This window comes from Lachnellula hyalina, assembly GCF_007821495.1.
Source record: "Lachnellula hyalina strain CBS 185.66 chromosome Unknown contig00080, whole genome shotgun sequence".
Lineage (NCBI taxonomy): Eukaryota > Fungi > Ascomycota > Leotiomycetes > Helotiales > Lachnaceae > Lachnellula > Lachnellula hyalina.
Window position 1 is genome coordinate 101,775 of NW_022157194.1, and position 20,571 is coordinate 122,345.

General features: G+C 48.4%; 9 protein-coding genes across 9 annotated transcripts; 6 read left to right on the forward strand and 3 right to left on the reverse strand.

The window, feature by feature from the left end:
• Nucleotides 1-57: 57 nt before the first annotated feature.
• LHYA1_G005037 (uncharacterized protein) lies at nucleotides 58-1,290 on the forward strand (the record flags this gene model as incomplete). Its single annotated transcript, XM_031149987.1, has 3 exons — nucleotides 58-223; nucleotides 280-776; nucleotides 832-1,290. The coding sequence occupies 3 exons, from the start codon at nucleotides 58-60 to the stop codon at nucleotides 1,288-1,290; spliced, it is 1,122 nt and encodes a 373-aa protein (XP_031004763.1).
• A 771-nt stretch (nucleotides 1,291-2,061) lies between these two features.
• upp (Uracil phosphoribosyltransferase) lies at nucleotides 2,062-2,946 on the reverse strand (the record flags this gene model as incomplete). Its single annotated transcript, XM_031149988.1, has 3 exons — nucleotides 2,062-2,369; nucleotides 2,543-2,642; nucleotides 2,767-2,946. The coding sequence occupies 3 exons, from the start codon at nucleotides 2,944-2,946 to the stop codon at nucleotides 2,062-2,064; spliced, it is 588 nt and encodes a 195-aa protein (XP_031004761.1).
• Nucleotides 2,947-3,335: 389 nt separating this feature from the next.
• Nucleotides 3,336-4,961, forward strand: fex-1 (Fluoride export protein; the record flags this gene model as incomplete). Its single annotated transcript, XM_031149989.1, has 1 exon — nucleotides 3,336-4,961. The coding sequence occupies one exon, from the start codon at nucleotides 3,336-3,338 to the stop codon at nucleotides 4,959-4,961; it is 1,626 nt and encodes a 541-aa protein (XP_031004769.1).
• A 1,414-nt stretch (nucleotides 4,962-6,375) lies between these two features.
• Nucleotides 6,376-8,299, forward strand: LHYA1_G005040 (putative extracellular serine carboxypeptidase; the record flags this gene model as incomplete). Its single annotated transcript, XM_031149990.1, has 7 exons — nucleotides 6,376-6,648; nucleotides 6,696-7,091; nucleotides 7,142-7,314; nucleotides 7,366-7,453; nucleotides 7,507-7,612; nucleotides 7,663-7,822; nucleotides 7,873-8,299. 7 exons carry the CDS (start codon nucleotides 6,376-6,378, stop codon nucleotides 8,297-8,299), a joined length of 1,623 nt encoding a protein of 540 aa, XP_031004758.1.
• A 360-nt stretch (nucleotides 8,300-8,659) lies between these two features.
• Nucleotides 8,660-9,817, forward strand: erp38 (Protein disulfide-isomerase; the record flags this gene model as incomplete). Its single annotated transcript, XM_031149991.1, has 2 exons — nucleotides 8,660-9,176; nucleotides 9,225-9,817. 2 exons carry the CDS (start codon nucleotides 8,660-8,662, stop codon nucleotides 9,815-9,817), a joined length of 1,110 nt encoding a protein of 369 aa, XP_031004757.1.
• Nucleotides 9,818-10,159: 342 nt separating this feature from the next.
• Nucleotides 10,160-10,586, reverse strand: LHYA1_G005042 (uncharacterized protein; the record flags this gene model as incomplete). The annotated part of the gene is made up of 2 exons (XM_031149992.1): nucleotides 10,160-10,441; nucleotides 10,524-10,586. 2 exons carry the CDS (start codon nucleotides 10,584-10,586, stop codon nucleotides 10,160-10,162), a joined length of 345 nt encoding a protein of 114 aa, XP_031004756.1.
• Nucleotides 10,587-10,819: 233 nt separating this feature from the next.
• TUL1 (Transmembrane E3 ubiquitin-protein ligase) lies at nucleotides 10,820-13,378 on the forward strand (the record flags this gene model as incomplete). The annotated part of the gene is made up of 1 exon (XM_031149993.1): nucleotides 10,820-13,378. One exon carries the CDS (start codon nucleotides 10,820-10,822, stop codon nucleotides 13,376-13,378), a length of 2,559 nt encoding a protein of 852 aa, XP_031004755.1.
• A 779-nt stretch (nucleotides 13,379-14,157) lies between these two features.
• BSC6_1 (Bypass of stop codon protein) lies at nucleotides 14,158-15,983 on the forward strand (the record flags this gene model as incomplete). Its single annotated transcript, XM_031149994.1, has 6 exons — nucleotides 14,158-14,532; nucleotides 14,577-14,758; nucleotides 14,805-15,216; nucleotides 15,373-15,487; nucleotides 15,535-15,605; nucleotides 15,657-15,983. The coding sequence occupies 6 exons, from the start codon at nucleotides 14,158-14,160 to the stop codon at nucleotides 15,981-15,983; spliced, it is 1,482 nt and encodes a 493-aa protein (XP_031004797.1).
• A 154-nt stretch (nucleotides 15,984-16,137) lies between these two features.
• On the reverse strand, nucleotides 16,138-17,738 carry stcB_2 (putative sterigmatocystin biosynthesis P450 monooxygenase; the record flags this gene model as incomplete). The annotated part of the gene is made up of 4 exons (XM_031149995.1): nucleotides 16,138-16,301; nucleotides 16,349-17,042; nucleotides 17,094-17,615; nucleotides 17,670-17,738. The coding sequence occupies 4 exons, from the start codon at nucleotides 17,736-17,738 to the stop codon at nucleotides 16,138-16,140; spliced, it is 1,449 nt and encodes a 482-aa protein (XP_031004754.1).
• Nucleotides 17,739-20,571: the final 2,833 nt, after the last annotated feature.

Consider the following 20,571-nt stretch of genomic DNA (forward strand, 5'->3'; position numbering starts at 1 on the left):
ACGCAACACGCTCACACCTTCTTGCAAACCAGCCTCCTGACCACAACATCCAGCCCCATGTCTACAACCACCATCAGCCTGAGCATGACTTCAACCTCATGCCAGTGTCCACAATGCGGATTCAACCTGGAAAACCAGTCTGCCATCGCCCTAGACGCCCAAAACCAAATCGACGACCTCCAGGCGCAAGTCCGTCTGCTTAACCAAAAAGCGACCGCAGCAGGTAAGCAGCCCCTCTGTTCACAAAAAAGACATACACGTACTAACACATGTATCCAGTGGACAAATGGGCCGACTACGAAGATGAGATCCAAGCCCTACGAGCACAAGCACAACAGCAAACCCAAGCCCAACTGCAACCACAACCCTCCAGCCCACAACGCGAACAGCGCTCCGACAGCCCCAGCCGCTTCTCCGGCTACCTGCCCGTGCAAAACCGACTCTCCTCCTTCCTGACCTCCCGCAAATCCACACCAAACCTAGCACAGGCACAAGCCCAATCACAACCGCCGCCCAGCCCGTCAGCTGTCGAACTCACAGCCGCGTTAACGAGAGAGCAGGCATTACGGCAAGCGGCCGAGGGGAAACTGGACGAAGCGAGTGGGGAGCTGGAGGAGTTGAGCGCGCAGTTGTTTCAGCAGGCTAATGAGATGGTTGCGACGGAGCGGAAGGCGCGGGCGAAGCTGGAGGAGAGGGTTGAGGTGCTGGAGCGCAGGGATGGCGAGAAGAGGAAGAGGTTGGAAAGGTTGGAAGGTGCTGTGCAGAGGATTGAGCGGGTGCGGGGGTTGCTCGCGCCGGGGAGATGATGAACAGGAACAGAAACATCAACAGCAAGAGCAACAGCAGCAGCGAAAGTGTGAATCGAGAAGCAGGTTTACAGTGAGGGAGCGTGGGGGAAGGTTGGTGGTGAGGGGTATTAGGAGATATGTTAGGTTGAGGACTGGTTGGAGGTTTAGGAGGCGGAAGACTTATTCGCATTCGCAGACGCGGAATACAGATATGGGCGAGACATCGAATTACTACCCCTCGCGATTCCGACATCCACATATACCACCACCGGACCTCCTCGATCACCTACCTAGTCTACCTCTCAAGACCCCCGACTTCGAGCTCTGGATCAACGAGCTCTGGCACGACTTCCTCATCGAACCTACACCATATCTAGTTGCATCAACCATCACATATCTAGGCTTCATATTACTCGTCGGCCAGTATTGGGAGGTTATGTGGAAGGTAGAGTGGTTTTTGGTTAAGCTGTTCGTGCCGTGGGATGATGAGAGTGGGTTTTGAATAAATACCCCTGAGTTTGTGAACTTTTTGATACATTGATAAAGCATTTTTTCTTTTTCTTTTTCGCATGGTCTGGTTTTCTTTTGGTATTTATTTGGAGTTTGCATGCATGTTTTTGGTAGGAGGGAGGGAAGTGAGGGTCATATCATGGCTTGGAGTTGGAGTTTATCTTTAGCATTGGGGGGATACCCGGCCTACTTCTTTGTACGTACTGAGCGAGATGAGCTGAGATGAAAGAATGAACGGTGCGATTTCGATTTGACAGACAAATTTGGATCGACAGTTCTGTGAAGTTTGGTGATATTCCACGGAAACCCAGAGTTTTATGTCCCTTGCGGGTTTTTGGTGAAGCAGAAGAAGTCCATTGCTTATTAGACCATCGTAACTGTATCTGATTTACCTGCTTCTACAGTAACTGCTTTCTGTGAAACTTTGCTTTGCCCCTTCCCCGCATTGCCCCTGACCACGCCACGGAAGCTAATCGCTTAGGGGTCAACGGGCCCCTCAAAAATGGGGCAAAGGTGGGGATGCAAGAGGGGCATAAATAAGGCTTTGTTCTCGAAAACGTCTCGGATGCAACGGGGTGTCGAATAGATTAGTTAAAAATCACACTTCTGTCTTGTAGTCTGATTGTATACAGGAATTTCCATCTAGGTCTAGCATGTATGAGTTTATTCAATTTTCACTGACTCCTCTCTAAGGGGTTTTTATCCCAAACTCCAGCCAGAACCAACCCCACTTGTCCAATTATCTCTCCTCTATCTATGATATCTACTTCCCAATCGTCAAGAATAGCCTATCCCCCACATCTCCCAAGCCAGGCTTAATCATACCCCTCTCGTTAATACTCGCATCTACACCCGCGACCCAGATCTCCACTCCTTCAGGCCACTCCTCGGCCGCCTTCACCACACCCGGCAGTGCACCTAGCACGGCAATGACGATTACACGCTTCACGCCCCATTCCTTAAGCGTTTGGATTGCCGCGGCGCAGGTCCCTCCGGTCGCGATGACGGGGTCGAGAAGGATGGCTAGCTCGGAGCACTCGGAGTTGGGGGCGTTGGAGGGGGAGCCAACGGCTGGGCGGTGGTAGGGAGGTTGTTGTAGTATTCGACGGGTTCAAGGGTTGTGGGTTCTCGGAATAGACCGAGGTGGTGGACTGGGACGGGGTTCGGGAGGAGGTTTTGAACGGCTTTGAGAAAAGTAAGGAATTAGTTTTCTGGCATTATGTGGAGGAAAAGGGAGGACGTACCATCAAGCATTCCCAAGCCCGAACGCAGAATTGGAACTAGAGATATCGTGGAAGGCGATATGGTAGTTGTTGTGTATTCGTAGCCTAGAGGGGTCTTGGCCTACAGTACAGCACACATGTATTAGTAACAGGTACCTAGGTAGGCAGGAGACACGAGTAGAGACGCCGTGGGACTTGGAAAGAGGCACATGAGCTGAAAAGCAGGACTGAAGAGGTTGACATACCGGTGGCCCGCTCTTGACTGTTAACCCAGCTGCCAATGCTTCACACCCAACGATGGTCGATATCTCATGGACCAGCGCCTTTGTCTCGCGGGCGTTTGCGCTGGCGGCCCGAAGCTGGGACAGTTTGGCTAGTAGACAAGGGTGGGACGAGATGTGGACGTTGGGGGGTAATTCTGCCATTTTGGAGAAGAGAGGGACGGGAGAAACTGTAGGTGACGTTGGTGAAGAAGTGAGTAATAAATATGTTGTGTGATAGGGTGAGTATGACAGCTAAGTACCCATGGATTGATGCTTCATGATGTGGGTAAGCTGTACAGTACATTACGGATATGTGGGTGGGGTGGGCCAATGTTTAGATTAACGACTGGTACGTGCACGATAAGAGCAAGAGGCGAGGCTGAGGCTTTAAATTTCCATCATGTTTTGTTGACGTAAGTACCTATACGTACCTAATACCTAGTCCGGCTTCAAATTTATTACCTTCTTGTATGGCATCAGGAAAATGTATCTCTACACTCTTCACCGAGAAACCGGATAAAAGGAGCACGCCCTTGGTCTTCCACTTCATAATGACGGCTTCATCGTCCAAGAAAGCCAACACCGATGACTCCGCAGCGCCAGCAAGCTCTCGAGAAGGCGAACAAGATCCGGACTCTTATGATATACTCAATGAACTCGCGGTCTCAGGACCAGTCCAGAATCCCAATGGGAATGCCCTTCATCATTCTACAACCTTAGAGAGCGAGAGGAACCACCATTCCGGAGGCAAGGGTCGAGTCGAGAGAAAGAGAATCCCAGGGAAATCAGCTAAGAAAGCTCGAAGCGTCGACCAGCAAGCAGATGGGGATACCAATTACGATATTCCGGATAATTACGCCAACCTAGACGAGTTGGCTACTTCTTTGCCCGTGGAGAATCCACAGGAAAGCCAGCTATATGGCCACAGATCATTAGAGGAGGCAAGGGATGAAGAGCAGGAATACGAAAATAATCAGGCAAGGCAGAAAAGGAAAGGACCACTAGAGGATGAGAACAGAATCCACAGAATTTCAAAGTTCGCGACCCAGTTATATACGATCTCATATCTGATCCTATTTTCAATACTGGGAACCCTCGCTCGACTTGGTTTACAGGCTATTACAGTCTACCCCGGAGCTCCAGTGGTATTTGGCGTCCTATGGGCTAACTTTGGGGGGAGTCTGGTCATGGGATTTCTAAGTGAAGACCGAATGCTATTCAAGGAGGAATGGGGTACTCCAAACTATCATCAACAGATCCAGAAGGCAGAGGAACAAGCGCAGGATGGAGAGCTTGGATCCGGCTCAGAATTAACTGCCGAATTACAAGCTGCAAAGAAGGCGCATAATGCGACGAAGAAGACCCTTCCTCTGTACATTGGTTTGGCGATCGGGTTTTGCGGCTCCTTTACTTCTTTTTCGTCATTCATTCGGGATGCATTTCTTGCAATGTCTAATGACCTTCCTACGCCTCTCAATCATCCTGATAATTATAGTCCAGCGATGGCTTCTTCTACTTCCACGGTTCATCGAAATGGCGGCTATTCGTTCATGGCTTTGCTAGCCGTGATCATTACGACTGTTGCACTTTGTATCTCTGGCCTATATATTGGAGCTCATATCGCCATTGCATCCGAACCTTGGACCCCAAGTCTCCCATATAAACACTGCCGCAAGATTTTAGACCCTCTAGCAGTTGTGCTTGCATGGGGTTGTTGGCTTGGTGCTATCATCCTCGCCATCTGGCCTCCAGACCGACACGACAGCCCTCCTGAAATATGGCGTGGTCGAGCAGTATTTGCCCTCGTTTTCGCTCCTTTGGGATGTCTTGGACGTTTCTATGCCTCGCTATATCTCAATGGCAAGATTGCTTCGTTCCCTCTTGGGACATTTGTTGTCAACATCTTTGGAACAGTAATGATTGGCATGACTTATGACTTGCAACGCGTGCCTTTAGGGGGTGTGGTTGGTTGTCAGGTGTTACAAGGGATCGAAGATGGCTTTTGCGGATGTTTGACGACAGTCAGCACGTGGGTGAGCGAATTGAGCTCTTTGCGGAGGAGGCATGCTTATAGATATGGTGCTGCAAGTTTAATTGTGGCACTGTGCTTCTTGATTGTCATTATGGGAAGTATGCAATGGACGAGAGGCTTTTCGGCGTTACAGTGCACGCATTGAGGGCCTAAGAAAGAAACGGTGGCCAATTCTAAGAAGAACTCCAGCATTACTTCAAATTGGAAATTTTTGGCCCGCAGTATGCTCCGTGACGATACACCATGGATGCCGACCCGTTATCGCCAAGGAAAAGCTATACCAGCTTCAGTTGCGGTTAAGAAGGTACAATTGAAACGAAAATATAGTTTTTTTGCCCCATCGACGCTGAAAAGTACCAACTTCCAAAGCTGACCTCGTCATCTATTGATCGCTACGGACATACTGAAAAGATGGAAATCCTTTGGAGAAACACTACCTTTAGGCGGGGTTTTGCGTTCTCCACCTGCTTCGTACGACCTCGCAACGGCTTTCTACGGCCTTGGCAGCGTCACCGTGTGATAACTCGCATGCACCTGGTTCTGCTGTGTTTCTTAGTTAGCAGGACTCTTCATCGTTTGCAGATGATTCTTGAGCAGATTGGCCCCTACAGGGCTATGTCCAACATCAAAGGCTACCTATGTAACAGCCAGGCCTCACTTGGCAGGCCTGCGCCTGGGAGTAAACCAGAAGAGGCGTGGAACTTAGAAAGTTGACATGAAGGCGCAAAGCCGTTCCAGAAAAGCCATACAGTAAATACGTCAATGAATATCTCACATATCGAAATACAGGAGGTTTTCTGGTTTTCTTCGGAGCATCGCGTGTACGGGTTAATAATCGGTCTTCCTTCTTCGCTCCCTTTGGTGACCCTGAAAGTTATAAAAGAGACATCACTTGGCGATGCGTTTAACAGTCGACAACCTTCTGCTCAGAAGAGTAACTCGTATCTAATCGTTGATACTTTTAATTTGCAGGGGGTGATCTGCATATAAGCTACCCCTATGTGGCAGTTGCAATTGAGGCTTTCCTCGGCACCTACCCGCCGCGCCAATTAGATGGGAGTACTGTAACTTTAATTCAAGCACCTTCCACTTCTCACTACAATACAGTTTACCGTTTTTATTTTGTGGCCGGATCCCCTGGCATGCCATGGCCATGGCTCCAAATCATGCAGTCCATGCAGCTGACCCCCATGATGCCCTTGATGTAATGGGCGGCAATCCGGCAGGTAATCAGGTACCGGCCAATTCCACCAACCGTTTGCTTTCAAGTCAACATTCAATTGAACTCTTCCATTATCGGTGTATACGGAGTATTCAAGCCCCGCATCTGCAAGTCGATCCGGATTGCAGTAACCATGCCTGTCAAATGTACCAGGTAAGGTAGGTGCGTCCAAGGGACTCGAGCTATCAATTTCCTGCACACCACTAGATAAGAAAGCTGCATTCTTTTATTGTTTTAGAATTTGTTTCTACCCTAATACCTACCCCTCTTACAAAGTCTGGTGCTTGTTCTGGACGATTGTAGCTCAACTGCATTCTGTAGCTCTGGTCAGTTCACCATGAAGACATCATTCTTGTCTGCCATTGTGGCACTGACAGGCGCTGCCACTGTTTCCGCGGCCGACTCCCTATTCCGTTACGCTGGAAGACTTGTTCCTCCCGTTGAGGAGTCTGAACATGCAGATGTTTTCCCCAAAAAGATGGTTTCGCAGGTGAATGCAACTGGCTCGGCGTTCTTTAACCAGCTACTGGACCATAAAGATCCAAGCAAGGGAACCTTTCCGCAAAAGTTCTGGTGGAATTCGGAGTATTGGGAGGGTCCAGGGTCACCTGTAAGTACTCGTGTCTGACTTGTACAAATTCGAACTCATGAAGATAGGTGGTTCTCTTCACACCGGGTGAGATTTCTGCGGCAAACTACGGTAGTTATTTAACCAATGTTACCATTACTGGCCTCTACGCACAGGAAATCAAGGGAGCAGTTGTCATGGTAGAGCATCGTTTCTGGGGATCATCTTCGCCCTATGCGGAACTTACTGCCGAGACCCTGCAATTATTGACATTAGATCAAGCTATTGCCGACTTCACTTACTTTGCAAAAACCGTGGCACTTCCCTTTGATGCGAATCACTCGAGCAATGCGGATAAGGCACCTTGGGTGTTTTCTGGCGGAAGTTATTCTGGCGCTTTAGCGGCTTGGACTGAGTCTACTGCACCGGGCACTTTCTGGGCATACCACGCATCCAGTGCGCCTGTTGAAGCTATCTTCGATTACGTGAGTTTGAAAAGCTGGTTAAAGGCGTCCCAGAGCTGATCTATATGTAGTGGCAATATTTTGTCCCCATCCAGGAAGGTATGCCCAAAAATTGCAGCAAGGACGTTTCGGCCGTCATTGATTACATGGACAACGTATGGGCTCATGGTACCGATGCCGAGAAGTTGGCATTGAAGACCAAATTTGGTCTCGAATCACTTGAACACAATGACGATGTCATGGCGTAGGTTACCAATACCATGCTACTTGAAGATTTTACCTAACAGTTTCCTAGTGCTCTCGAGAACGGACCCTGGTTGTGGCAATCAAACAGCTTCTATACTAATTACTCTGCTTTCTATCAGTTCTGTGACAAGATCGAGGTGAGTTTTAGTAAGCTATATAATCTTGCGATAGTGCTAATCCATGCCAATAGAATGTTACTGCTGGAGCTGCTGTGACTCCTGATGAAAATGGCGTGGGTTACGAACTTGCTCTCGAAGGATATGCTGTTTGGATTAAGGAAAGCTTCCTTCCAGGATGTGAGTTTTGCGTATTGCTGTTATGGCACCGTACTGATACACCACCATAGACTGCGCAGATCTATTTGGTTACCCCAATGATGATGATCTCGGCTGTTTAGATACATACGATCCCAATAACAAGATATACACTGACAGAACTGTCGGAAACGGTGTTGATTTGCAATGGAATTGGATGCTTTGTAACGAGCCATTTGCATACTGGCAAGAGTACGTTGATCTGGAATTTCTTTGAATTTTTTTGACTAATTAGAAACTAGTGGCGCACCCCCTGGCACAGCATCCATTGTCTCTAGACTAGTTACTGGTCAATACTGGCAACGACAATGCGAGCTGTTTTTCCCGACTGTGAACGGATACACTTACGGTAGCAACATCTCTGCTGATAACAATGTTCACCAGGTCAACAAGCATACTCAAGGATGGAGATTGGAGGATACTACACGTCTGATTTGGACCAATGGAGAGTTTGATCCGTGGAGAACATCCGGCATTTCATCAGAGTTTCGTCCTGGCGGACCACTTGCATCTACTGAGCAACACCCTGTTCAGGTTATTCCATCAGGTATCCATTGTTCAGATTTGAGGTTAAAGAACGGAGCGGTCAACGCTGGTGTACAGCAGGTCATTGATAATGAAGTAGCACAGATCGTGAAGTGGGTTGGGGAATACCCAAAGAAATACTAGAATAATGTCTAGAGCATAGGCCAGACTGGCCATGCCAGTAATGAGTAATAGGAAACAAAATTACATTACATTACACTGTCTAGCTAATATTGACAGACGGCTATTTACAAGCCAAAGTAAAGCGTCAGGGGGTGGCATCACGTGTGTTGATTCCCTATTTTTAGTTTAAGGTGTTGAAAGGCGCTAAACGCCACCTCCCAGCCACAGCCCTCCAAGCTCGAGCTCATATGTGAAAAGTGTCATTATCAACTGGATTTCAAATCCGATTACTCTTCCATAAAAACCCCTTGTTCTCCTCAATATCTCTATTCCTACAAAACTCTCTTTCCCAACACACTTCCGAAGCATAGAACCAACACAATGGTCCAATTATTCAAGAGCCTTGTGCTCGCTGCCCTCGCAACTGTCTCCCTGGCCGGCGACTCTGCAGTCCTCGACCTCATCCCCGGAAACTTCGACAAGATTGCCATCTCAGGCAAGCCAGCCCTCGTAGAGTTCTTCGCGCCATGGTGTGGTCACTGCAAGACTCTCGCCCCGGTGTACGAGCAACTTGCTAAGGATTTTGCCTTTGCCAGTGACAAGATCGCCATTGCGAAGGTTGATGCGGACAGTGAGAAGAGTTTGGGGAAACGATTTGGGGTTCAAGGGTTCCCAACTATCAAGTTTTTTGATGGCAAGAGTGATAAGCCTGTGGATTATAATGGGGGAAGAGATTTGGAGAGCTTGACGGCATTCATCACTGAAAAGACCGGTGTGAAGGCCAAGAAGGCGAAGGCTGCCCCAAGCCAGGTTGAGATGTTGACCGACAAGACTTTTAAGACTGAAATCGGTGGTGATAAGGATGTTTTGGTTGCGTTCACTGCACCGTGGTGTGGTCGTAAGTTTTACCCCCAGATATACATCCTACAATCGCTAACAAGAATAGACTGCAAAACCCTCGCCCCAGTTTGGGAGAAATTCGCCGCAGACTTTGCTGCCGAGCCCAATGTCCTCATCGCCAAGGTCGACGCCGAAGCTGAGAACGCGAAGGCTACTGCTAAGGATCAGGGCGTCTCCTCATACCCCACCATCAAGTTCTTCCCCAAGGGCCAGAAGGAGGCAGAGGACTACTCAGGCGGCCGATCCGAAGCTGACCTCGTTGCTTTCATCAACAAGAAGGCCGGCACCCACCGTGCTATTGGCGGAGGGCTCGACGCCACTGCCGGCACGATCGAGGCCCTGGATACACTTGTTGCTAAGCTGACTGGCGGTTCCAGCATCTCTGAGGTCGCTGCTGAAGCTACCAAAGCCGCTGCGGACTTGAAGTCGGATGCTCAGTCTAAATATGCTGAGTACTACGTCAAGGTCTTCACCAAGCTAGCAAAGAGCGATGGATATGCCGCAAAGGAGCTGGCTCGTTTGGACGGCATTCTTAAGAAGGGAGGTCTTGCCCCAGAGAAGCTTGATGAATTTACGAGCAAGACGAACATTCTTAGAAGATTTGTCGAGAAGGTTACTGGTGGGAAATCAGAATTGTAGATTGCGAAATTAGCTTTTAGGATGGTGGCCTCTTGCTGGGATTGGAGGCTGAAATTGTAGCTGGAGTTTACTGGGTGTATTATGAACGTATTCGTTTCTCGTGAATGGTCTGTCTAATGTGACCTGGTTGGTATTCCCATAATTCCCTGAACGCCATCTGTCGCATGCATATGTACTCCGTCCTCCATTACTGTATCAGCCTCAGAAACCACAGCCCGATATTCGTCGACTACCTCTCTCCGCCTTTCCATAGAGTTATGTCTGTCCATCAACCTGCAACTTCAGCCCCAAGTCTCCGTCCTTCCATGCCCTCCCAACGACCCCTCGTATATCCGGTATCCATCACATCTTCGTAGGACTACTCTTCCCATCCCTCTCCTCGGCATTCGTCTGCAAAGTCTGCTCTAGGTTATCCAGGCGTCGCGACATCTCATCCACTAATTCACCCAGCGTCAGCCATATCATATCTCGTTCCACCCCCATGGAACATAATAGCATTAGGTAATATAACATACTCTTCGCAAAAATCTCACTCGACACTCCAGCAAATTTATTCGAGAGCGCGTTTAGCAGCTCGTCGACCACTGTGGATAGTTCAGCGGGCGCGGAGCCCTCTGTCGTTGTCTGAGACCCGGGGTATTGAGGTTAGCTTGGGTTTTGGATGGAGGGGAGGGGTGGGGGGAGGGGGGAGTGGGGAGGGACGTACGGATTGTGTAGATAGACGATTGGTTTTTTCCACAGGTGTGGAGGATTCCCCGTTCGCTGCCATCGTTTTTTGGTGGTTATGCTTTGCTTGAGTTGCTTGTGAGATGTAAATAATATAGCTTGACTAGGTACTTGACCCTCGGGCTAAACCTACTCCTTTCGGATGGCGTGGCGACCCCGGATTTGGGAGCTTGTCACGTCTTACCTCACTATTCACACACTACCAAACTGGTTCGATTACTTGGGTGTGCAACAATATAATGGTTTTACGATGAAGCGGACGCTGAAGCTGAAACCATGCCACAACAACCCCCACCCCAAGAGTTCGCCCGCGTCATCCTAATCATCGTCCTTCTCTTCTTCCTCTACACCTCGGACGATCAATCCGCGCGCGGCCCGGGCTTCCCTACCGCGCGCGACTACGCTGCAGAGCGGATAACGCGCTCGCGGACGTCCCTCGATGTGCTTAATTCTACGCAGTGGGGGACTTTCACTCCTAAAGTAGAGGAGGGGAGTTACTTGAACTTGACGGGCTTCAGGCAGGAGGATGGATATGCGTGGGAGAGGCTGAACGCGTGGAGGAAGAGGAGCGAGAGTTTTACTCAAGAGGCGAGAGGACGCTGGAGGGCGGGCAAGGAGGGCGGGTTGGAGGGGGAGGTGTTTGAGAATGTTACGGGTATTGTGACGGGGAGGTGGGTGCGGTATAAGGGGGATTTGGAAGGAGAGGGAAAGGAACAGGAAAAGCACAGGTCTTTGAACCTTACGGAAATAACACCGATTGTTGATTGGGCGTATAGGGATCAGGAGGCGTGGACGAGGAATATTACTGGGGAGGAGGGCAAGTTGATGTTGAGGGTTGATGAGAAGAATGTGTTGGAGGTTGATATGGGGAAGGAGAAGGCGAAAGAGGATCAGAAGCCTCTAGATTTAGTAAGGGAGGTTGCGGCTACGATCACGATTCAGGATGAGAGTAGTAGTGGTGATGGGTGGGATATGAGGGTTCATGGTGTTCATTGGCCTAGACAGGGTATCATGCTCATGACGACGACGAGCGAGAAGTTTGCTGGTATCTTTGGGCTGCCACACCTGACTCCGAATATCGACTACTATGCTTCGAGCCAGAAATTGCTTAATACCAGCCTGGAGGGGACGATTGAAAGGTTGGAGAATGCTGTTTGGATAGATCCAAGTAACCCCTGGACTTCGAGTCCCGATAGTCAGGGCGATGCTACAATGCCAGTTCCGCACTGCGAATTCTTGGTCTATGTTCAAGTGCATCCTCTGAAGGTTGACTTGGCTGCTAGTCACGGGTACCTGAAGCAAGATCACATTGTTCAGGAGATTGAGAAGGAGCTCCGATTTCCTAATGGAGCTCCAATACCTCCAGTTCCGAGAATGCAAATGTCTACGGTTATGTTTTCGCCCGATTGTGGATTCATGCTTGAATCCAAGGGTCCGCCGAATTTTGCACCGACCGATGGCGAGCATCTTGTCGGCGTGAAGCAAGAGCTATGGCTGAGTAGTATCCAGAGTTGGCTGGAAATACTCGCTGTTGTGCTTTTTGCGCAGATCTTGCTTTTGAAGGCCCAGTCTAAAGAAGCGTCCACACCTTCAACTGTTGGGCGAGTCAGTCAGTACACCATTGCTATGATGCTGATGGCTGATGCCCTGCTGTTCGCGAGCTTGTCTCTCCTGAGCTCAACTGCCCCGAATCTCTTCCCATCTGCACTACTGGCTTCCTTTGCTTCGTTTGTTTCTGTGGCTTTGGGTGTTCGCTTTTCCGGGGCAATATATAATACTCAGGAGCCGGAGCGAAGGGAGCGGCTAAGAGTACAGCAAATTGCTGAAGCTGCAAATACACCAGCTCGACCAACTCCGACCCCCTTCCGACCAACAATCATCACTGCGGCTGGAGCAGATACAACAGCTCCTGTCACTGCTCCCACGGCTGCTATTGACGTTCCAGTCATTGTTCCATCAGATCAAGACATTGATGCTGAAATAGCAGAAAATGCCACTGCTGCGGCAACGACGTTACCTACAACTAATAGACCTCCCGCCACACAGACTCCACCAACTACCGCCAGTTTCGGTGCGGTGTATGTGAGGTTTGTTCTACTACTTCTATTCATATTTTTCATCTCGGTCACTGCCATGTCCTGGTCAGTTCCCTTCCGAACGGCCTACACGAATCTCCTCTCCATCATCTACCTATCCTTCTGGGTCCCTCAAATCCGACGAAACGTCATCAGAAACTGCCGCAAAGCTCTCCTGTGGAAATTCATCATCGGGCAATCTGTCTTTCGACTACTACCATTCGCATATTTTTACCTGAAAGAAGACAACATCCTCTTCGCGGAGACGGACTGGAAAGCATTTTGTGTGCTCGCTGGCTGGGTCTGGCTTCAGGTCTGGGCCCTTGTTGCACAGGAAGTGCTCGGTCCCAGATGGGGTCTCCCGAAGGGGTGGACGGAAGAAGGATGGGATTACCACCCCATCCTACGAGAAGATAATATCGAAGCAGGTGGCTTACCCATTGGACTTGTGCAGATTCCTGCTTCGCCTACGCTAGAAAGAGCCAGAACGAGCGAAGATCTCGGTAGCAGGAAGAAGAAAGACGGAACGTTCAGGAGTGTGGATTGTGCGATTTGCATGCAGGTTCTCGAAGTACCTATTGTTGCAGCTGGTGAAGATGCCATTAGTGCTGGCGCTGCGGGAGGCGTGACGGGCATGTTGGCCAGGAGGCAGTATATGGTTACGCCTTGTAGACATGTGTTTCATAGCGCTTGTTTGGAGGGCTGGATGAGGTTTCGGTTGCAGTGCCCGATATGTAGGGAGAACCTGCCGCCGTTGTAAGTGTATATATATATTGTGAATTTCAATGCTAGCGATGGCGTTTAGGATATGTAGAGGTAGCGATGAATAATGAAGATATTTGAATATATCCAAGCGGCATGAAAAGTTGTGTCTCTAAGATGTGTATTTGTTAGAGGGAGGTGAAGCTTTTGGTATGGCTGTATGAATGAATACTGTAAGAAGGATAGGGGTACATCGTCTGAACTAAGTGTGTGGCTGACAACGAAGGGTCGATGCGGGGGAAACAGAACTGGCTAATTCAGACGCAATAGTCTGATGATTAAGATGGCTGAGATGTATTCATGTTGGGCTTGAGCATTGCGGCTCTTAACTAATGGTATAGACATAGACATGGTTGCAACTTTACGGATGTCTTATTTAGATCACGTGAACTGTAATATGATTATAGCAGGATCTTAACTTTTTCTATTACGAACCTTACCTAACCCTAACCTAACATATCATGTTGGTTGATTCTTTGGGTCAATACCCTAGTCAATTGTGATTCACGTGAAGACGGAATTTCCTCTTTGGGAATCGGATTTATAAGCCAACCCTCGTCGCGGGTGTCATCTTGCATGTCGAGCGTCACTTCTGTCGAGTTAACGGGTCAATAATTGCGCGTTACCTTACGTTCATTGAGAACGTGCGCGAGTTGATTGCATATAAAGGATCAAATGCCTCTTTGTTCGTCCTGACCTAGATTGATATCTGTGCTTGCTGTTAGCCTATTTCCACCCAAGCCTGAATAGTCTTTACCCCCAGATACTCATTTCGCGATGTCTTCTTCGATTACTATCGAGTCACCAAGTATTTCCATTCCATGCCCCAGTAAGCCTAAAAATCCCACCCAACATGGATTTCCTGGGTCTGGGGTGTCCCTGGAGATGTATAACATGCCGGAGAGGAATGCGATCTCTAGAGATTCTATCAGCAGAACACAAAACCTCGAATCTCTACCTCCCTCAAATCATGAGTCAACCAGGTCTTCACCACCTGGCCCAATGGTGGATCAGATGCAAACTATTTGGGAGCCTTACAAAAATAGATTCCGTGTTTTGGCGACGTCTTTGACAGCCCTTTCAAACGGTATGAATGATTCAGCCAACGGAGCCTTGATTGGGAGCATTGAAAAGTATCCTTACCCATCTCTCGTCTTTATGTTTACTAACAGTCTTGCGGGCACTACAATATCAAGTATGGCACTGTTTCAACCATCTTTCTTTGCAACGCTCTGGGCTTCATCGTGGCGGCGTTCTTCGTCAGCTCAATGTCCCAGAGGCTTGGGCGAGCCAAAACTCTGATTATTTCCGAGGTATTCCTGATGTTTGGCTACGTTATTATCGTTACAACTCCTTCATTTGGTGTCGTGGCCATCTCGTAGGTAGACTTCTTCCCTATCAGCTCACAACTGACTCGATTCCAGATACCTTCTCCTGGGCATCGGTATGGCTATAAACCTTGCCATCGGACAGGTGTACTGCGCGAACCTGGCGAACAACACTGTCATTCTAGGGCTTTACCAGGGTGCCTACGGAATTGGAGGCACCATGGCTCCTTTGATCGCTACGTCCATGGTATCACGAGGATATCTATGGTCACGCTTCTATATCATCTTACTGAGTATTGCCGCTTTTAACCTATTTTTTGCTGCATGGGCATTTTGGGGGTATGAGAAGCATGAAGACGAATCAGATCCTGCTTTGCCACCACCAGCAAGCGAACAAAGCAATCGCAACCAGTTCTCAACGACTCCAGGGCGAAGGTGGAGTTCTATGAAGACACTCTTGACCAACAAAGCCACGGTTTTCGGAGCTTTGTTTATCTTCGCGTACCAGGTGAGTCAATCAAGGACCAATAGACCCCCTCTTAGTACATGTATAAAATTCTAAAGCCGGGCTCTGGTCATTTCTTTGGACATACCACTGGTTCTGGAGCTATCGCTATACATCATTGAAGATGGTGGAACCGAAAGTAGGCTAACTCTCTTGAAGGGCGCTGAGGTATCTATTTCTGGATGGGTGATCTCGTTCTTGGTGCAGTTCCGCAATGGAGACCCAACTAAGGTTGGATATGTGACTTCTGGTTTCTGGGCCGGCATTACTCTGGGTAAGTCAAATATCCTATTTATGGGAACCACAACTGAACATTTTTAGGTCGCTTTACCCTCTCATTCTTAGCTCACAACATGGGTGAGCGCTCCTTCGTGTTCATCGTGACTGCCGGAGTACGTATCACCCCGGGACTCATCCCCAGGCTCAAACTGACTATAATCCAGGCTTTGGTCCTAGAAATTATCGTCTGGTTCGTGCGTTCTATCCCCGGAGACTCTGTCGCAGTTGCATTCTCCGGCCTCCTTCTTGGTCCAATCTATCCGGCAGCCGTTCACATCTTTCAACGTCTCATCCCCAAGAAGATGCAAATATCTTCTTTATCTCTGATTGGATCTGTCGGAACTTCTGGTGGAGCTATCGCTCCGTTCATGACCGGAATGATTGCTCAGAAAGCCGGAACATTCGTCCTGCATCCGATCTGTATAGGGTTATTCGCCATCATGGCAGTAACTTGGTGGATGCTGCCAGAACCAGAAAGAAAATCGGAGTAGATTTGGAGGTAGAGGGAGGACCTCTCGCATTGATACTGAATAAATTATCACTATATCAAACGCCACTTCTTCGAGGTGGACATGCATTGCCATTCTTTATCATTTCCGGCTCATTTTCACAGGTTCCCTGAACAACCATGCTTCAATATATTAATCACATCCCGATTTCACATTTGTGGCCCTTTGGGGCAATCAAAAAATGATTCTCAACTTCCATATCCTCATCCTTCGTTCTTATAGTGGCTGTTGGACAAGCCCTGAAAAACTTGGCGACAGACAAGGCCATCTCCATATAAGCAAGGTGAATTCCCATGCAAACTACCCTCATTAACAAGATTTCTACTAGAAGAGAGTGTGTAACTTACTTCTCGATCCTCCACCGAACGGCATGAATGCATCCTTCATATTTTGCGTCGGTTCAAACCATCTCTCAGGAATGAAATCCAATGGCCTCTCAAAGATAGCTGCGTCTCGATGCAGAGTCCACGCTTGGGTAGAAACCGTCGTTCCTTGAGGCAATAGATATCCTCCTAGTGTCCTACCGCCAAATGGCACCGACCTTGGAAGACTTCCTGGAGCAGCACCATAGAGTCGCAACGTCTCTTTGATGGTCACCATCAAGTATGGTAGCCCGGTCGCGTCTTTGCTCGAAAATCCCGTCGGTAGTCGGTCTACTTCATCTTGAAGACGCTGCTTGACAGATGGATGTTTCAAGGTAGCCCATATGAGATAAGTTAGTGTTCTGGCTGTCGTATCACTGCCTGCAACGATGAGACCGCGAGCTTCACCTGCCAAGACTTCGTCGGTAAGTGCACTTTTATTTTCAGCCTCCGCCACGATTTTGTTGAAGATTGTTCGGCCAGTCTCTCCTTTTTCAGAAAGTGCCCTATTTCTTGCAATTGCACTCCTTCCGTGGCTGCTTATTCTGACTCGACAATTCCGAAACTCTTGGATGGACGGAAGGGGGATAAAAAAGGCAATTTTGCTCAAGGGGGCCAGTTCTGACTGAATCGCCCCAAAGAAGGTGATGGCCGCAAGATCCCTGCTTAGTTGCGTTGGCTATAAGTCCAATTAGTCAGTGCCTCAGACTATGAGGCTTTTCTACAGTACCTGTCCATACTCGAGAGCCCCAAAGCTCTCTCCAAATCCCATCTCCGCAATAATATCAGAGGCCATCAAAGTCCACCATTTTAGAACGTCCGCTGATCCGCTCTCCGCGTCCTGCTTTATCCTAGACACCGCCAAATTCGATCGAGCTTGAAGCAAGTCTTCCCAGTGAAGAAGGCCATTCTGAGAGAAGGCATACGAGAAAAGGCTCCGCCGCATAGCATGATCCTTCAGATTACTCATAGCAAAGATGCCGGGGGTTTTTTCTTCGGTGAATCTGGCATACCAACCCGATTTCACATACCCGGATCCGATACGGTGGATTTCACGAGAGGACGGAAGATCCGCGATGGCGATTTCTTCCGGGCCTATGCGAACCGTAGGTCCGTATTGAGCGTGTAGACGGTGGATGTAATGGCATCTTTGTCCTCGAAGGACGTAGTATTTCAGAGGGAGGTTGGTGCAACGATTCAGACGCGGACCGGGGATACCACGCAATGGTCCCGTGAAAGCACGTTGGAAAAGCTGTCATATTCGTTAGTAAGGTATGGTCGGACTACATCATGACCTAGATTCTACTTTTATGATGAAGAGTAGCAAGAGGGCCGAAGTACCAAATACGAGCAAGGCGGGAGCTGCGAGAAGCATGATGAGAATTGGAAACGACAAAGAAGTATGAAACTTTTGTCCTCAGAGCAGTGTTGAAGTACTCGTAGATGTTTGAGAGAAAGCCACACACATTGACGGGCATTTATTGTTTATCTATACTGGTCTTGTACTGAAAACACAAACACGTCCACCAATCACATTCACGCTACCGCAACACATACTGTAAAGTCGGGGGAGAGTAGGGACCGAACAGCCGAATGGAGCATACCCCTCAATACTTGTACCCCTCAATACTTGTTATATCAAGCAAACATGGATAAATGATACATCATACACGTAACCAACTTGGAAGCTAGAGTACCGAACCATGTATCTATTCCTGTACTTAATTTGTTGGCATTCGTGCTGCATGACAGGTTCGGCCCCGCGTGCATCCCGGAGCTTTGGTGGGGGATGGGGGTAATGATCGTACTGGCTTATAGAGTATAGTACCGGTACTCGTGCTGCCCCAGAATTTCAGATTTTTGTGTACTGGCATGAGCTGCAAATAAATTTCCTGTAAGATACTCGTGACTTGAGACTTGCAACTCGTGAGGACCAAAGACTTCTGGCTTGTGCGAGTAGAAGGTACCTGTGTCGAGAAAATAATCTGCGACTCGAGAAGAGGGGCTATTTGCTAGCTTCTCGGCAGTTTTCACGCACGCCTCGCTAGAACCCCTTTTATCTGGCCGCGATTAAGCGAATCTGACTAAAGCTTATGCTTGTACTCTCACCTCTCAATTTAATTAACCCCTACAGTGTTTTACGGCATTCTGCATAAAAGACCTCCGATTATAAACCATTTAGTTTGCTGGACACTGAAGTGGCACTGTTTTCAATAATGTCCCACGCTACTTGGCACATTACAGTATAAACTGCGTCCTGCTTTTTTCTGTCCACCGGGAGGAAGGTGGCTTCTTTTTATAGAGACGGCTGTAAAACACTATGAGAGTTAAAGCTGACCATAACCTATAATTATAATATCGCATATGCATTTGCATTTGAGAGTTTGGTATATTACCTATTCAGGAATTCTACTTTATTGATTATAAAAAGCTATGCCTATCCCCCACGACTGCGCTATGCGCGAATTATCACTACAGTACCATAATTAATTATCACTTAACCATCCAATAACGCCGCCTGTCCACCACGATCCTATTTCCTTTCCTTTCCATCCACATACGTGCGCCCAGCCTAGAGAGCCATCAGTTCCCCCCTCTTCCGCCCTGCCTCCATTGCTCATGAGACATCACGTGCCCATGTCCCCTATCCGTTGCCAACCCAAGCGAGACCCGCTCGAAATTCTGGTCCTGCTGCAGATATGCTTCGCGGTTCGAATGGGTCTGTTGGACTCGTGCGAGGTTTTCTGGTGTGAGAGGGGCTGGTTGGCTGTTCTGAGTGCCGTTTCGCTGTTGTGAGGTGCTGGGCGCGTGTTAACGCTACAGTGTGTGGAAAGATGTCGAAGGAAGGTATAGGAGTGGGAGATTTTGCGTTGCTTACTTTTGAGAGCTGTGGTTTGGCATTTTGGGATTGGGATGAGATGGTTTGTCGAGTTCTGGGAAGAGAATTCTTCGGTGAAAGGTTTTTGGATATGTCTGGATGGAGTTAGAATTGCATTTCTGAGTGCATGATGGGTTTGAACTTGGTCTTCTTATTGTTATTGCTTGAGGGGTGATGATAAGATGAGAAACTTAGAGCTGCCTTTCCTTTGATATTTCCTCGCCAAACTGATGCTACTCCTCGTATATATACATATACACGTTCAAAGTCGGTATAAGGAACTCGCAGATTCTCGCCCTCGCCGTCCGCCAGACGAGAGATGCATCAGGTCCTGAATGCGGAAACAGGCAGCGAGGAATAAGGACATGATCTTGGCACCGAGGTATACAATTCAGTTCATTCTCGTCACGCGGCATCATCTAAGGACTTTTGGAAATCAGGCTTACGGTGCTGATTCATGTGAGCCTCATCCGGATTGTCGGAAACCCGAATCGGTCGTTGCCGAGCAAGGGTGCATGGTCCACGCAGTCTTCACAGGTACATTCCTTCAAGTGAGGCTTCGGTCCTGAGGATTACACCGAGAGTCCTCAGGATCTATAGTACCAGTTAGGAGTACGGGGACCTAAATTCAGGGGTAAATTATTGGCACATATCGTCAAGTGACAGTCTTAGGTTGTGAAAGAGCGATTGAACATTTTGCTTTGATTTATTACTATTCCGCACGTAGACCTAGCACTAGGCTTGGCCGTTTTCCTCGTTTCAAACGGAATATAGAGACATTAATACTTGGGGTAGAACGCCCTGCGTTGGAAATTTGACACTGTAATGAGAATATGAGAAATGAAAGAGCGAAACAGAAATCCCAGACTTCTTCAGTATTCAACTTTTGCCAAGCTGCATGTTGACCAGCACATCATATACCAGGGTCTTCGGCGTTCCGTGATGGTGCCTTTTTTTATGGCTTCTGGTAGTCACTTATATCCAATATGTATCATTAATACTATTCCACCACTCTGCTGAGTTGGGGCCTTCACTCAACAGATTCGGCATCGTTTCACGACCAGATTCCGGAGATGGACCAGCCACTTCAAGTTCGAACCTCTCAGAATGATCTTTGTTGCGTCGATGAACAAGAAGATTGTCAGACCGCGTGAATCGCTTCCTACAACCACGATATGTGCATTGGTAGGGTTTCTCACTGTCAGAGTAAGGCGAATACCGTCTGCAACTTTTCTTCTGGTGGCGTTTGAGGTTAGACTTCTTGTTTATCTCCTTTCCAGAGGGTTCGTAACCGCAATCATCACATCTGTAGTTCAATTCAGAGTAGTAT